The sequence below is a fragment of the Pagrus pagrus genome (genome assembly GCF_965226575.1).
Source record: "Pagrus pagrus genome assembly, chromosome: 7".
NCBI lineage: Eukaryota > Metazoa > Chordata > Actinopteri > Spariformes > Sparidae > Pagrus > Pagrus pagrus.
Window position 1 is genome coordinate 10,403,902 of NC_140191.1, and position 17,379 is coordinate 10,421,280.

A 17,379-nucleotide genomic window follows, 5' to 3' on the forward strand; every position below is an offset into this window, starting at 1 on the left:
TCTGTGTCACCTGCCCCGACATGCCAAAATCAGCCACTTACCTCTGGAGGCTGCATTCACAAGGTACACGGCTGCGTTTAAAGGCCTCCTCAGCTGGGTTCATGTGGAAAACAAAGCGAGCACTGAGCTAAACGATGTGGCTCTGGGAAAGAAAGTGTGATGTGATTATATCGCTTTTTCCCCTCGTGTGGGGAAGACGAAGTGTTTCGTTGCTCGGAAGATGCTGAGCTTTACTAAAAAAAAAATGGCCGTGAGCAGTGCAACAACTGAAGGAGAAAGCCTGTTGCTTTTAAAATATCTGATATGTTGGCTTTTTTTTTTTTTTTACGATAGGGAGGGATGAGCGGCGACCAATTAGACTGCATGTCAAGCGGAGATACAAGGCGACTGATCGGCTAGAAAATCAGGAAGTTCGGCTTGAGCAACACGTCCACTGGATGAACCCTGCCCTGAGAGATCTGCTGTTTATTTACCCCCTGCCAGTGCACGCACACAACACACACACACACACACACACACACAAGGTTAATACAAGACTCCGAACTCTCCAGTCAAAGCAGACAAGTTCAAACACGTGCCCTGTTCATACAATATTCACACACACACGGATAGAAACATGCCCCTCGTTGTCAATAAATAACTCATCCACTCATGTGGGGAAACATCACAGTCTCAGTTTCGTTGTGTATTTCACACTCGGCTTTACAGTTATTCGCACAGGGGGATTCTCGACCTGACTATTATTGACTTTTAAAAAATTATCTCAAAATTAGCACTCCGTCGAAAAAGGTAACGCTCAGTTTAGTCATACCGTTTCTAACATTACAAATCTCCGGTTCATCTTCTGGATGTTCCTTCACTAATGGGATGTTCTCATTTACACCATTAATGGATCTAATCTACCAACATGCTGTAGGTGTTGAGGATCACAATGACCACAGATGAGGCATAAATCCTTAATCTTCCCCTGGCTCCACACTGATATTCAGGTATCCCCGTTAGCCTGTTTGATCAGGTTGTGTGCTGACGCTGTGTGTGTGGGTGTGTTCATGTGAGGACCTGGCCATGCGTGACAACAGCAAATGACCACCTATCCATCACTGGCGCGAGGGCCCTGAGATTACCATGAGCCCAGGCTCGGCACCAGCTGGACCAGAGAGGCCTGCAGAATGAAATCTAAGACAGTCCGCGTACAATACAGATACGGTGCAGTAGAAAGGAATCTTATCTGGATTTGCATTAACCACCGTGTGAGGTTTATTGAAGGGTTTTCCATGGAATCGTAAAAAGTGTTGTGGGAAAACCCAGCGAAGAAATCCCCGAGAACGAGAACAAAAAGAAAAAAAAATCCCTACACCTCATTTCTTAATTGTAAACTGGAGACATCCTTACATTTTCTCTCACGCACCTCTCCTTATGTCTCGTCTCTTTCACTTTGCCCGTCTATCAGAATGTGGCTTTTGCTCTCTGACTTATATTGAGAAAACAGCACGCCGCCACAGGAAGACACATGGTTGTATTGAGCAGTTGCTGTGGGTGGGCTGAAAAAAAAAAAAAACGAGCGAGTAAGAAAAACAGAAGTAACTGTAAACGTCTCCGAGTGTCCCACCCTGCTTAGCCTGCGTCTAGACTGGCCTCTCTTGCGAGGCGGGCGGCAGTCATAACAAGGGATTGGGAGAGCAAACAGGGCTGTTTGGCGTCGTTGGCCCTGCTCGTCTATGGAGTCACAATCGAGAAACAAAAAACCTCTGCATTTAATTGGGGCTAAACAAGGAGCTCACAGTGCAGCATACAATTATGAGATATATGAGGAGACGGAGTTCTGACCGTGTGCCAGCATGCCCCATGTGCCACACACCAGAAGACCATCTCACCAGATTGGCACTGAGCTAGAGACCTGCAACCGTTACTAAGCACTGTGCCAGGGCTGTTGGCCTACTTATGGGCCATTCTCTTGACAGTGTCAAGCCAAGAAAACACACACACACACACACACACACACACACACACACACACACACACACACACACACACACACACACACACACACACACACACACACACACACACACACACACACACACACACACACACAAGCACCCTTAAGCGAGCCTTTGTTACTTGAAACAAGCTCACATTCAGGCCAAGATATTCCAGTTTGGATCACCCGTGATACCCTGCTTTCAAATTGAGCATCGGTCTTTAAACACACTTAGACTAATGAAAATAGATAACACAGCTTTAGGAGCAGTTGACTCCGGCATTGAGCAATCAGGAAACGCTATCCCTGGATGTGAACAACAACAACAGTGTTCTCATTTTCCTCTTGTTACTCACGGTGCCACTAAAGATGCCTTTGTTGACAATGTGAAACGCTAAATGTGGTGACGCCATTCCCAACATGACCTCAATCAAGCGTTTTCATAGCCCGGAGGCACAAAACAATCCAACAAACTCAGCCACTGCAGAGAAACTCTTTACCCTCGTTCCATAATGAATGCAATTATATGAGGAAAATTGTTTTTTTACTCCTCCAACTGGCTGCGGCTCAAACTAGAGAGGGGGTGCTTTTTTTGAATTTGCATGTCGTTTGCTGAAAGTTATTGTTTAGAGCCAATAGTCTTGTTTTCTCAGGCCATCCACCAGGAGAGCTGGGAAAAAGCAGCGCTGACTTTGAGTCAGGGCTTACCAGCTTTAAGTCAGTTAAACCCCCATCAAGGTGAGCATTCTTTGGTCATTTTCACCTCCCCCAACAACACACACACACACACTCACACTTCACACACAGCAAAGTAACAAATGTTTGTGTTTGTGCAGAGAAACCAGAAATTCAAGCGCTGATGTTGTAAGCCCATCAACCTTTAGAGGAATATTTGCAATCATTGTAAACATTTTCACCACCTATAATGTCAGAGCATGGCATTTGCCGAGATAACCGGCGAGAAAAAAAAATGTTGAATAGCAAATCCCATTTAGATATCACTGTATCAGATGTACACTGACATATAATACGGCTCCTCTTCTGCTAACCTGCAGAGAAACCTGCAATTATCACCACATGCCAATCATGCCCCCATCAGTGACACGGTGCCTTTTTAGAGATGAAAATGGCAAATTAAAAAAGGAGATGTGATACTGAAGACCCAGGAGGTTTGTTGGAGAGAATATATCATTCTCAAAAAGCATAAATATTGCATCTGTTTAAACGTTTCCATCCCAGACTCGAAAGAATCTGAGGTTTCCCTTCACCCGCAGGTTAACTTAAGCACTTAGCTAGCCCTCCGCTGCCTGGGGGGAAGAACTGTGCAATGAATGGAAAAGCAGGCCACATTTCTATCCAGGCCATCTTTATTGATCCTCAAAACCCCTTTTCACAAAGACCATCCCCCCATCTTGACCACAAAAAAAGGGGACAATATAAACAACCAATAAATAACAATCTGCGCGATTAAGGCGGTTCTACATCTCCAATAGAACACAACAGTGTGGACATGTTGGAGTTATACAGCTTCATACAGTACAAGCAGTAGGTTTTTGAGAACATCACATCTAAAAAGGCAGCACTTTACCAAAAAGTGAACCATTTTTAAGATCTGGATGAGAGCCCCGGTCAAATGAGAGAACATTGTACTTCTGTCTGACCTTGGCGATAGAAAATCCAGGCTCTTTTGCAGATGACATTGTCATCCGAGCTTATTTTAAATACTAGGCCAGATAGAATGGGAAAAAAAATAATTCATGGGCAGAGAACTTAAATTTAATTTTCTCCCCCATTCTACTCTCAGGAAAAAAAAAAAAAAAGAATCATTAAAACCACTTGGTTCCCAAAATGGAGAGGTGGCTGTTCTTTATATCAGTTTTCTCAGATAGGAATAAATAAATACACCTTTTTACTGGTAAACTGTCATAGAGTCCAGGCTTGGAGGCTACACAGTGTCATAGCATTGTTCAGAGTGGCTTTTAAGAATTTCAGCATTTCTTTATTACATTCATGTCCAGGAAATGGGAGAGGTGGAAGTAGGCCTTGAAGCCAGCCACCCCTCAGCCACGAGCGCATGTGAGACTCGAGCACTGTGTTCCCTGTGGATATCCAGAGTTCTCTTCTGTGCACCCTGCGCCTCAACTCGGCTTAGTCGTACAGGGAGGTGCTCACGAAATAAAAAGTGAAGAGATGAGCACCCTTCATCCGTCCTGGACAATCCTCGCTCGTCTGTCTCCGTTTGTGCAGCTTTGCAAATCAGGTCCTCTCAGCAGCTAACAGTGCTGGGCTGCTGTTTGCTGACAAAGTCTGAGATGAAGTCAAACTCGTTCTGGCCCAGGAAGAGTTCTGGCAGCTCCTGGACCCGGTCCAAGCCCAGCTCCATGACCAGCGAGGTCAGGACCTCCTCGTCGATCATATCAGCGTCCATGCCGTTCAGGGCCAGGGCCGGCCCGGCCATGTGCTGCATGTTGGCCAGCTGAGCAGGGTTCATGCGGTACTGGGCCGTGGGCCCCATGTGGTTCCCACCCATAGGCCCCAGTGGGTGTCCGTGGTACTGGGTGTTGAGTTTCTGCAGCTGCATGCTGGCCATGAGCTGCTGGGACGTTAACCCTCCGTTCATGAACTGCTGTTGTTGTTGCTGTTGCTGTTGCTGTTGCTGCTGCGGGTGCTGGGCTTGTTGCTGGTGCTGCTGCTGCTGCTGCTGTGGGTGCATGTGATGCTGCTGCTGCTGAGGGTGATGCTGTTGCTGCTGCTGCTGCTGTTGGGGCTGGCCATTATACATCATGTTACCAGAGGTCATCTGGTGGTGACCCATCTGGGCCCCGTTCAGCTGTCCGTTCATGGGTCCGCCCACCATGCCCTGCCGCTGCCTCATGGCGTTCTCCATGTTGGCCTGGGCGCCGCCGTAGTGCATCATCTGGCCGTTGGGCAGCGCCCTCATGCCCTGCTGGTTGGCATGCTGCTGGTGACCTGCCTGCAGGCCGCCATTCATGCCCATCCTGTAACTGTGGAGACTGGCGCCCGCTGAGCTGTGGTTCATGGGCATCATCAGATGGTCTGCCATGCCTCCTGTCTATGAGCGGAGAGAAGACACTGTTAGGACAATGTAGGGGCAAGACAAGATGTTTGGAAGCAGCAGCTACACATTCAGATGTCCATCTGAGCCAAACTGGTACACAAGACACACAAGAATTGCGTGTTTGGAGAGATTTTACATCGCAATGCAAATTACCTTCTCTGACACAATTCTTCCTCTAAATGTCACAATTCCACCTTAAGTTAAACCCAAAAAATATACATCTGCAAGGTTGTTTTGCCCATCGGCGACCACTGGAAACCTTCACTGGTGTGTTTAGTCTCCCTCCAAACCTCCCCCTCTTTGTGCCAATGAATGAACGCCCAGGTTTGGAAATTACAGGTTAACCTACACTGTTTGGGTACACGTTTTTCAGCGACATAATCCGCTGCACGACGCGATCGGACAAGAAGAAGAAGAAGGGGGGAAAAAAAGAAAAGACAAAACGCGTCCATGTCGTATTGCATTGCTTAAAAAAACATCTCGTGTGTGTGTTGCATGTCAGCGGAGACGAATGCGTTACATTTTACGCACGTAAGGTTGCAACAAAGAAACACTGACATCATGCATCAACATCTCCCCAACAGCTGAATCACCACATTTTCTAACAAGGCAGAAAATCCAACAAAGGCTTCGCGTCCCCCCTCTGCTGCTGCTGCTGCTGCTCCACCACCACCACCTCCTCCTCCACCTCCCCGGATGACTTTGTCTCGATTTGCTCCAACGTTTGCATTCACTAATGTTGTCCGCTGTGGCTTTAATAACATCCGTTTGGTTAATCTCGAGTTTGTAACAAGAGGGGGAATGCAACAAACAATGGGAGCAGCAGGAGCAGGAGACCACCACCACCAACACACACCAAAAAAAAAAAAAAAAAAAACCTCCCGATTTCTCCCACAAGCGACCAAAAAAAAAAAAAAAAAGAAATCACTTACCCGTATCCGCTACGTTTTCACAAAGTTGCGCGACTTCGCTTCTTGCTCCGTCCTTTCTCTTTATAAAAAAAACCAAAAACAAAAAAAAAAAGCAGTTCTCCTCTGCAAAGACTGAAGCTCCTCCGGATCTACAGTGTGTATTCCGCTGGGTTACGCTTCATGCTCGAGCGGGGACGGTGTGCACAAAGACTGCCGCATCAGATCTTGAAACGACTGCCTATTTTCTGGGTCAACTCAGGGATTATGTACATCTAAAAAGCTCAGAGGAAGGCAGTCGGGGAGAGGTGGAGCCTCGGTCCTGCCTCTTCTTTGTTCCTATTGGCCCTACTTAATATAATTGTGCATGGGCGTAGATAGGAAAAAAAAAAAAACAGAGAGAGAGAAAGAAAAAGGGGGCTGCTGGAGAGCGGTGACACGGTAGCCAATTTAAATACCCTCCTCCCCACTGTTTCTTTTTGAAAAAATATTTGGACATCTTGTTTGTCTTCGTAGGTGACTGCTGCTTCTGTGATCACACTGGGAAAATAAAAGGGCTGTTGTTAAGTTTGATACATTTAATAGATAGATAGATAGATAGATAGATAGATAGATAGATAGACTTTTTGTTTTTATGCTTTATGCATGCATTTCTTCTGTGCCAGACTTTAACATTGCATAGATTTTTTTTATTTTTTTTTAAGGGAATAATGCATAGTGCATTAAGATAGTGTACAATCATGAGCCACAAGCTGCAAAGTTCTTCTACATGAGCCAAACTCACGGTATTTTGTAAAGATTTGGTTTCTCTAAACCCAACAAGTAGACAGATTTGCACTAGTGCTGCATTTTTACTTTTGCTAAGGATGTTATCCCCCGTGTCCGTTTGTTTGTTTGTCAGCAAGATTACACAAAACATGTGGAAAGGATGCTCCATGAAACTTGAAAGGAGGATGGGTCTCGGCCCAGAAAAGACCCCACTAACATTTGGTGTAGGTCTGGACAGAGGGACGAATCCAGGAATTCTTAGTCTTTAACATTGCATGATATTTTTTATTTTATTTTTTTCACATTTTATACACTTCTCAGGGAATAATGCATGGATGAAGAAAACATCTGGTGTATTTAGGTGGCTGGTATCTATGAGTAAGTGGAATTTGATGTAAATCCAAATAAAAATCTGAATGTCTTCATGGGTAACTGCTGCTTTTGTGGTTAAATAAGGAAAATTAAAGGGCTGTCATTAAGTTTTATACATTTGATAGATAGATAGATAGATAGATAGATAGATAGATAGATAGATAGATAGATTATTGATTTACTTTTTTCACACATCATAACATCCATGTTGAAATCCCTGTCCCCGGTTTGTCCGCACCTCCTTATCTGCGTAAGTGCTGTGCGTACTGTACGTGCAGCAGCAGTGTTACCCTGGTATGTGCACGCTCACTTCATCTCTAAGATCACCGAGATCGCCGTTGGTCCATGTGACCCACCAGTCTGCTGTGTTCGCCTCAGTGCAGGCAGCGGAGGGAGGGCAGAGGAATGTAGCCCGCGTGCTATTCTAGGCCACACTGGCTGCAGCGTAGCAGTGCAACTACTGCTGTGTGCTCACCTCGCTCATGTGTACGGATGTGTGTTTGTGTGTACCTCGGCTGTGCAGATGCACACGCGTTTCTCGATTGCCCACTTGAGGACAACGACCTCTTTGCCTGCAATTGCAAATGAATGGGAGCCACTTTGGGAGAGCAAGCCAATCTATTGTCCAGGGAATTTGTCTATAAACGGGCAACCCCTGGCAGGCGTTTGTCATTGTTTGACATTGTCCGGCCACTTCAAGCTAGTGTTAATAAACCGCTACCAGGTGTGGGTGCTATCTGAGGAAAAACTCGCCCAGCCAGTCGGTCCAAGCCAAACACACAATCAACATAAGTTGCTGTTGTGCCATGACGAGTGCTCTTTTAGTGGAGCGTGTGTTCTGTGCAAGGTTACTGCAAAATGACAAACAAGCGCTTTAAAATGCATCAAAACAGTCTTTATTTTTATCCCAGGGCCAAAAGCTCCTAATGGTGTCATTTGCATTAGAGAGCGCAGGCAATGTGTCCAAACCTTCTGGAGCTCACCGATCACGTCGCTGCGTCTGTTAAAAACCCAAGATATTTGCATGAAACTCCAATCAGCCATGATTGTGGTGGAAGATATGCATTTTGTAATTATATATCCATTGAAGGGGCTTGCGATGCTGTAATTAGATGCAGGATACACTGCGGTCTCGTCCCTTTAAAGGTTGTTTTTCCGTACATTGTGTTGCAAGTATCTCTGACTGTGGCGTATGGTTTGGGGGAGGAACCTCCGCACACCTCGCCTCGAGCTGTTTATTGATTTCTACGCTCATGTGTGAGTTTGCATGTGTTTTTATTTCAGGGATTAGGAGCACGAGAGAGAGAGAGAGAGAGGGAGGGAGAGTTCATGTGACTGTGTTTATAGGAAGTCCTTCCATTCCAAGCGTTGACACACCCCTGTGCTACGCTGTTAAACATGCAGTAAAAATGCTGCCGTGGCAGGATGAGTTAATTTCACACAGGTTTACGTCTCTAACAGGATCTGAGGAATTAGCAGTTCAGTTTGTGTGTATTTGTGTTCTCACCAAACCAGTATGAGCTTTTTCAAATGAGCTCCCCCTGAAAAAAAAATAGGCCCGAGCGTTCAATGTTGACTCGTCTTCAGTGACAGCAAGCAACAAAAACATAGCCGATAACTGCTTCGTCAATATCTCTGCTTGGTGCATCATCTGCTGCAGCATTGTCTGACACCACTTCCAGCAGCCTTGCGACTTCCTAGCTTTTATAAAGTTGACCACAAAACATCTAGTTGGCGCCTCCAGGACCTTTACATCAGGGCATGTAGGGGTGTACAGGCCAATGCCCTTCAACAGGGAGTGTGCAGAGAGCCGCCGTTGAGCTTAGGCAACCCCTGGAGGGAAGTGGAGTGGAAGAATGATGTTCTGCACAGAGGCATTGCCTGCTGGATGACGCATGGACTACCAACTTCATCCCTGTTTTTGCAAGTTGGTAGAGGAGGAGCTTATAGAAATGCAGCACATAAACAAAGCGGAGATAGTAGAACAAGTTATTCCATCTGGCAGCCAGACAACATACCAATGCTGTTTAGCGTGTCACTGTTTGATATAACCTTTTGCACAGTATCTCTACCATGTGTTGCACATGAATGCGCTCATGTTTTTTGGTGAATGGCGAGCTGAACGTATCAGTTTGCGAGGTTTAGTTGCAAGCGGAGAGTTAACGACGCTCACACAGTCGGTACGTTTCCACGCACACTTAAGTCGAGCTGTGGTCATAGTCCGGTTTAAGTTGGACTTACACAATAGTCCGACTTCTTCTAACATCATGTAAATGTGGTGAAGTGTCTCAAAGCACCCGTCAGGCAAGCATATCTAGCGCAACTGGTATATTCTGACACAGCGACCAGTACTCCTGAAGCCACTTCATATACTGTACATATTTTAGGGAGTTTTAAGAACAAATCAGTGCAGATTCCAGTGGAAAGTACCTCACATTTTTAGATAGTGTAAGATCACGAGCGATCAGCTGCAAAGTTCTTCTACCTGAGCCAAATTCAAAAGTATTTCGTTTTTACTTCTGCCAAGGAGGTTATGTTTTGACCTGTGTCCGTGTGTTGGTTGGTTGGTTTGTTTGTCAGCAGTATTACACAAAAACTACACAAGGGATCTCCATGGAAACGTGGATGGAGGATGGGTCTCGGCCCAGAATAGACCCCATTAACATTTGGTGCAGGTCTGGATAAAAGAATCCAGGATTTTTTTGTCTTAAACATTGCATGATATGCAAAAATATACTTGATTTGAAAATTCAGCCGTACTTAGGTGATTGGTATCTATGAGTAAGTGCAATGTGATGGGGAACCAAATAAAATCTGAATCGTGCGCATTTAAATAAATTTTATTTGATAATGGATTAGGCTTTTGGTTTGAAGGGGGCTGTTGGGCCTCAGCAGAGGTATGCGCTGTACTTAGTGCCATTCTAGTTTGGGCTGTGAGCTCAGTACAAAGTTCAAAATTGGGAACTATGAACCTGAACAAGTTGATTTTAATCTGTGTGAACTGATCTTTGAGCAAGCTCTTGTGACTTTGCACAACACTACTGTCTCTACTTGAAACTTAAACTTCAACGTCGGTTACACTATTAGTTCCTCTATTACTTTCTATGTCTTGCAGGCTGAGATGACGAGGCGATTACATGGGTTATCATTGACACTGTGAGCTGCAAGCTCTTTCAAAAGAGAAATCCTGCAACACCGCTGTTAAGGAGACCTGTCATTATGCCGGTGTTGCTTTTTACACTGAACCAAAAAATGCTGGCGCTGTGCCACCCTAGTGTGTGGTTTTAGAAAGCTTGCCAGGGTTCGGGAAGCAAAACAGGCATGACGTGTAACACAGCACACATGTACAGTAACAGCGTGTGTCCCATCCTGCTGGCTTCGACACAGATGTCGATTCGGCCCTGTTACTACCTCTGCTGCCAGCTTAAAGGCGGAACAACAATGACCTACATTCAGTCTTCGTATGTTTAAAACGGGCATGAAATAACGGCACAAAAATTCCAGGTTGGGTTAAAGGGACTACAGTAATCATCTACCAGCGAACCCATCACCAGAGTCATCTTTAATCTCTGTCACCATCAGCCAATAGCCACTGAGCTACAACCAGCTGACTCAATCCTACCTGGCTGACTAATCCCAACTCTGCCTCTACCAGTAATGACTGGCAATTTATAGAGCCTCATGGCTAGTACAGACATGTGGGTTTACACAGGCGGAGTCATGTCAAGCAGAACTCAGGAAATTTTGCCACGTTCTTAAAATAAATCAGTTTCACTTGTATCATTTACATTTCTGGTATCACCACTCTTGACATTCAATGTGTTAGCTCACGTCACATTAAACAAAAACTGCCTGTGTGTGTTTAACACCTAGAATTCAGTGACAAAGTGTCTTAGGACAGTATACACATGGGTTGCAGTCTGTAATAGAATATAAACACTTTAAATTTCTAATTGTGGGGATCTATGACTTTAAACCTTTTTACTTGTGGCGATCATAAACTATGAGTCACTTGCTAACTTTCCACCTGTTCTCTTATAATCACTACGCAACATCAGCATGAATGGACAGCCATTTTTTTTTACAACAGGACAAAGTGTGTCCTAGTATGCACATTTCCCCTGAGATGTGAAACCAAAAGTCAGTTTGCCTCTCTCTCCCTCTCTCGCTGTGGGGGAGGGTTGTTATTGTTCTGGTAAATGAGAGAGTCTCTATAAATACTCCCAAGGCTTCCTTCTCCGTCTCAACCACCAATCAACAGTCACTGTTCAGCCCGAGCAGCTGAGAGCGAGCAATAAGCCTGAGTCAAGGCTAACGGGGGAGGGAGTGGGGGGAGGGACTGAGTCAAGCACGCTGTGGTGGAAGAGGTGGGTGAGGGACTTTGGAAGTGAGGGAGGGGGGGAAACCTGGTAACTGCCACTCACAGACCTGAGGCCACAAGTGGGGGTGAGGCCTGAGTGAAAGTAGTGATTTGATGGGGTGGGGGGTGGTCACAAGGTACCACATTAAAGCGGCTTTCCAACAACTTATGTGATTGTTCCATGAAAGGTTAAATGAATATTTTTGACCTTTACAAGGACTTTGCTCGGCCTGTTTATACACAATTTCGTCGCGCCACTTGAAAAGCCCTCGAACACTTGGTTTCTATATCGTTTATACCAAACTGCAAACAGAGAAGATCAGAGAATGGAGATGGCGAGAACGAGATGTTATTGTGTCCGTGTGGAGAAGATTTGTTTTGATTTGGGCAAGGTAATTGAAATCAATATTACAAAATCAATTAGAACATTTTCAACTTTCATCGCACAGTATGTATAAATACAGCCATTGTGTGCCCGATTATAAAATTATCACACTGACGTTCAGTGTGGCTAAATGAATGAGCCGACGAGTCAGCAGGCTGATTGGATAACGTGTTATGATTTAAAAAGCAGCTAAATTAGCAGCTCACTCAAAGAAGTGGAACAGCAACTGAAAACGACCACAAAATAGGGTAGACAACAGAGTATCTGTACCAGCTGCTATTATAGACAAATAGGTCAGCAATGCCTGTCATTCATTATCTGTGTTGCCGGTAGTCGAGGCTGATGTATGCTGTTGTTTTCTTCTGGAAAAGGGCACTGTGTTAGGGGCGTGAGGAAACGGGGAAGGACACATTGTGTGTGTCTGAGTTTATCCTGGGGTTTTCAAACTAAAACAAGGCCGGCAGCCTTTCCAAAAACTCTGTTTCAGGGGTCCTTAAGTGCAATGTAGTCGTAAGTGAAACATATTAGTATGGATGTAGCCTGAGGAGGCTTGTTTCTGAATCTCCCTTGGAATATGTGATTGTATTATTCACCTATTATTTTCACAGTTTCTTTTTTTGTTGCCGTTTGGTGATGTTAAAGCAACAAAAATACTTGTTAAGGAAACGATGGTTTGGATTAAGATCACTTTAACTACATTATGTTGTTCCAGCGACAACACCAAGACAGCGATATTAATATGTGCAGTAGACAACGAGGTCGCCAGGATGCTATCTAAAATCACAATCTGGGGCAGCAGGCCTAATGGCAGGTCTTTGTGGTGGCAGTATTGCTTGATCTCTGTGTAAGAATGTCTCAGGCGTCCCAGAGCGTCAAAACAGGGCAACGTTTGAACTTTTTTCTAAAGCTTTCCTTTGTCGTTCCTATCGAACAATATTTTGGCACAACCCCTCAATATGCTCACAGTAGAGACTGTCCAAAGTTATGCTGCATTATCCCCATTTGACTCCTCTCCAACCCCTCCCCTCTTTGTAACAGCAGACTTTTTACCCCTCGACTTCTGGTCAGGGTTGCCAAGTTTGCTTATTCTAAGTGACTCTTGGCTTGGTTTTCTGTAAAGTCGGGCTTGTTTCTCCAGTGTAGCTGCTTCTTTAGTCTTGTGGCGCTTGTCTTACCTGTCTGATAAAGTGAAAATGCCTAGCTTGTCACGATGCAGGCATTGTCTACAACTCCGTTCCCTACGCCCCTCCCCTCCCCCCACGCTTAACACAAACACAGGTGACATTTCGAATCACAACAGCGCGATTTATGGAGTTTATTAGCTACTCGGCTAACAATGACAGGGACGAAGTGGGCACTGATGTACTTGGTCAGTTCATTATATACAACTTCTTCTTCTTCTTCTTCTTCTTCTTCTTTTTCATTGATTAACTTATTCATTACTCTGTCTTCTGTTGGCCACTTGGTTTTGTTCAAACAACAATTGAAACTACAATGTTGAGTATTTTTTAAATGCTTTGGGCTACTTTTTAAAGCCGGGTTGCTTTTTTTGGCCTGTTTCCATAAACCTTGTTGCTTGTTTTCCCCTTTCGAGATCTGCCAATGCTGCTTATTGTGAAAAACTATAAAGACTTTTGCACTTATGATGCCACAGATGACACGTCATATGACTTTGCTGAAGTATACTGAGGCCTTGAGTGGTAGAAAGAAAACAGTTTTCATCTTGTGTCAGAGAATGTGAAGTTTCTTTCAGCAGAGAAAGTTGAGGCCATAAAGGGATGTCTGCGGCACCAGATAACCACTGAAAAGACTTCCCCACTACAGCTGAGAATTCCCAGCGTACTTATCATGATAGCGAAGACATGATAAGTAGTATTAGTGCCTGCAGGTGCTTTACACACGCCAACGCTGACTTAATGCAAGCTATACAAACAGGACTGGAGTTCTCCCTGGTTTCATGTATCCAATCTTGGCTCATTACCAAGCAACGTCAGTCATTTACAGTCAGCACCACAAGCCCACTGCCTGCATTTCCAAGCAGTGCAATTCTTCAGCATTTACTAGCCTGAGGGATCATTGTCGACACAAACACTAATCATGTCCCCTTCGCTGCACTTCCTGCCTTACAGCCGCTGATGACGTTTTCCAGTTACCTCCAGGAACACGCACAAAGAGCGCTGGAGTGAGGGGGTCACAAAGACTGGACGGACAACCAGAGCCTGCACAACCTGTCAAACAAGTAGCTACTGTGGAAGGAGGGAGTGGGAGTGCACCGTGACGATGTGAAGAATGACCTATTAATCATTCATTATCTCCCAGCACTGTTAATGAGGTGACGACTCTTAAATAATTAGCAATGTGACTGAAGCATATTTCCATAGCAGTAGCCCGAGGACGTGGAGGGCATTGGGGACGAGCGGGGAAGGGAACATGGGATGCACCAGGCGCAAAAAAGAACAGCCCCCACACCAGCTTAGCAAACAATAACTATCCTGATAGGGGGCTCTGGGAGGCATGGACAGAGAGATAGAGATAGACAGGAGAGAAGAGAGATAATGGAGCTGTACGCAATATTGAGATGAGAATGAGCCATGGAGGAAATAACACTTTGGGGTAGTAATGTCTATATGTAGTGGGCGTTTAAGTTGTTCACCCAGCAGCCTTCATTATCCGTCTGTCTCATTTCAAGAGGGGCAGGCCAGGGCCTTCAGGCTTTTCTAACACACAAGTCAACGGGGAACTGTGGCCGGCTAGCACCCCAGCCTGCCATGGGCCTATTCATCTTGCACAAAACACACAAAAGAGCAGACCATGAGCCACATTCTTGACATCCAACCTCATCACCCCCACTACCCTCCCACCCCCGGCCCTGACTCGCGCCCCTCCCCCAGTGCCTCACACCAGCCGGGGCAGACAGGAGCTGCTATGCTACACTACCTAAACTGGCTGGCTGGCTGGGGCTGGCTGGTTGGAGTTGTTTGGTGGAGGAAGGGATGCATGGAGGGGCAGGGAGGGTGTGGGAGAGGGAGAGAGGGGGCAGGGATGTTTTCTCTTCAGTCAGCTAATTGACTCACAGATGTCAGGAGGAGTCGGGTTTGTGGAGGGGACACTTTTCTCCTCCACAAACAAACACAGCGCCTAAATGCACACGGACGCAGGCAAAGATCGCACGCAGGCCCGCACACATGCGTGCACGCGTACCTGTGGCCTTAGGGTGTGTGTTTTTTTTCTCAAGCACACCTCCTCAGTAAACAGATATGTCTCCGTGTTGGGCAGAGGGATCGGGGGTGGGATTTTTTCCACTTATCCGAAATAAATCTCAAGGTGTAAATATGACAGGGAGCTGTAAGGTGGCTCTGAGTGCAGCCCGGCCCTGCAAGAACACCGTGAACTAACAGCCAGGACAATAAGAATCTGGATTGTTCTGGGCATAATTTCATTTTTCTGTTTGCCATCTGGGGAGCCTCTGCTGCTGTCAAGCTAACGCTGGTCTCATCTGCTGATGTATTGGTTAAATAACACTTTCGGCAGTTTGAAAGCTGCACGACCTATAATGCAACCTATTTTCTCGCCAAGGTTTTCGTGTCGTGCCGCGTTTGTGTGCTGCAATTTCGTCTCGGTCATGTATGCACTGCAGGATTCAAACGTCTTCCCTGAACGCCCCAACCACTGACAGCTGTGTATGTGTGTGTGCATCTGTCATCGCGTTCACGTGTTTGTGTGTTCCAACTAGACTGCTAAACAGCTGAGCCCAAATTGAAAGTCAGTGCTGTCATTCCCTATATTTACCAAATGACTCACTCACAGCAGAAATCTGTTTGGACACACAGTTAGTATTCAAGCAGTTGGCTGCAACATCTTTGACAGCAGCAAAATAATGAGGAGGGAAAGTGTGGGTCAATAAGGAAAATATTGCAGAGTTACAGAGGTGGACTGCTCATACTCTAAAAAAAAAAAAAAAAACAGGGTAGAAGAGGCTACCTCTGGTCTCTGGGGTGGTGATAAAGGTGCAGCCTTGCTCTGAAAGGCACAACGTTTCCTCTTTTAGAGTGTATTTAATAACAGTTGATGGTTCTGTACATTTTCAGAGATATTCATCCTCCAGAGGGACGTTCAAGAGAGCAATCAGGCTGCACTACCAAGAAAACACAAATCATGCATTATTGAGTTCCCCCAAAAGCTCTGTGCCTGGATGAAGTTCCCCCTGTGGCCTTTGTCCATTGGTCTTCCCATCATGAGGTCTGTTAATGGTAGAGCCACATCCCACTCCTACGCGAGGCGCTGACAGCTAGACGTCCCCACCAGGAAACAAGCTAGTTCTCCTTCCTGACCGGGAAGCCTGTCTGTGTTACACCACCGTCCCTTCTAAATGTTGAGCAATGTCCTTGCGAGCACATGTCTTAGCGGGTTAACACATATGCTCTATATACACACACACACACACACACACACACGCACGCACAGGCTTCAGCGCAGGCACACAAACATAAACACACACTGTACACACAGGCCAATCCACTGCCCACTGGAGCTGCCTATAGTTTGCCTGTCCTCTTCCTGTTTTTCCACTCACCCACACTGTTGTCACTCTGGCCAGGAAGCTGTGGGAGAGATACACATGACAAAGTCTCTCTTTATTAAATTGGCAGAGTGTCTGTAGTGCTTCTGGAGTCCCTGTATGTGTGTGTGTGTCTGTTTGAGAGAGAGGGAGAGAAGGAGAGCAAGCACTAGAGAGATGGGGGTGGGGACCTAAGCCAAGGGCTAGAGGCTTATCCAAGATCCACTCTAGGCTCATCCTTGGATATTGCTGCTTGAAACCATGAATCAAGAACAGAGGATAAAACAGAATAAAAAACCAAAAGGCCACCGTTATATATCCATAACAATATCCATTCACTGCATGGAACTGTCAAATGACATTTTCAGATACTGATTTAATAAACACCTGACCTGCATGTTCCAGCATTTTGATAAAACGAATAATATCCAGTGAATATAACATACTATGTGAACTTATCAACTCGTTCATGATTATTATTCATACATCAGACGCAGTTAATTGCAATGTAATCGCAGCGATGAGACCAACTTAACTGGGGCTGAGTTTTATTTTAGTTCAATTTCGGTGGACTTAATTTTGTGCCACTGATAATTTGTGAACCATCTCAACAGCGCTGACCTTAGAGAGAACAGAGGTCAGAATGGAGGAAGCTATCATATTAGCTTTTCTCCAATTTTGTGCAACCTTTTTCTGCCAATCAAGAGCATAACCCGCTTCAGAAGAGAGTTGACAATCCGTCGGTAGTGGATGAAATGAGCATATTTCCACAGCGTAGTTACTATTACTCGTCACAGATTTGTCAAGCCCTGGATTTCTCCACATGCCACAGGGCGCGAGTGTTTCTAACAGGAGTAAAAGTCTGTATCTGAAAAGTTATGAACTCTGCCAAACCAAAAGCACAAGACAGAAAGTGTAAGAACTGGATTAGGCTTGTGTTTATCACAAGGCCCCAGGAAGTGCGCCTG

The 17,379-nt window shown here is 45.4% G+C and overlaps 1 protein-coding gene across 3 annotated transcripts; it reads right to left on the reverse strand.

The window, feature by feature from the left end:
- Positions 1–3,326: 3,326 nt before the first annotated feature.
- cited4b (Cbp/p300-interacting transactivator, with Glu/Asp-rich carboxy-terminal domain, 4b) lies at positions 3,327–6,248 on the reverse strand. Of its 3 annotated transcripts, none has more exons than XM_084358148.1 (2): positions 5,993–6,248; positions 3,327–5,054 (listed from the first exon to the last, which is right to left on the reverse strand). In XM_084358148.1, exon 2 carries the CDS (start codon positions 5,043–5,045, stop codon positions 4,248–4,250), a length of 798 nt encoding a protein of 265 aa, XP_084214274.1. In that variant the 5' UTR covers positions 5,046–5,054; positions 5,993–6,248; the 3' UTR covers positions 3,327–4,247. The 3 variants fall into 3 exon arrangements, with proteins under 3 accessions (XP_084214274.1, XP_084214273.1, XP_084214275.1); XM_084358147.1 differs by lacking the exon at positions 5,993–6,248 and adding an exon at positions 5,410–5,706; XM_084358149.1 differs by lacking the exon at positions 5,993–6,248 and adding an exon at positions 5,214–5,373.
- Between the last annotated feature and the right edge of the window lie 11,131 nt (positions 6,249–17,379).

Coding starts and splice junctions, on each gene's coding strand:
- cited4b (XM_084358147.1), bottom strand. CDS start 5,439: ATGTCGCTGAAAAACGTGTACCCAAACAGT. Junction 5,055..5,409: donor AAAACGTGTACCCAAACAGT/GTAGGTTAACCT, acceptor CTCCGCTCATAG/ACAGGAGGCATGGCAGACCA.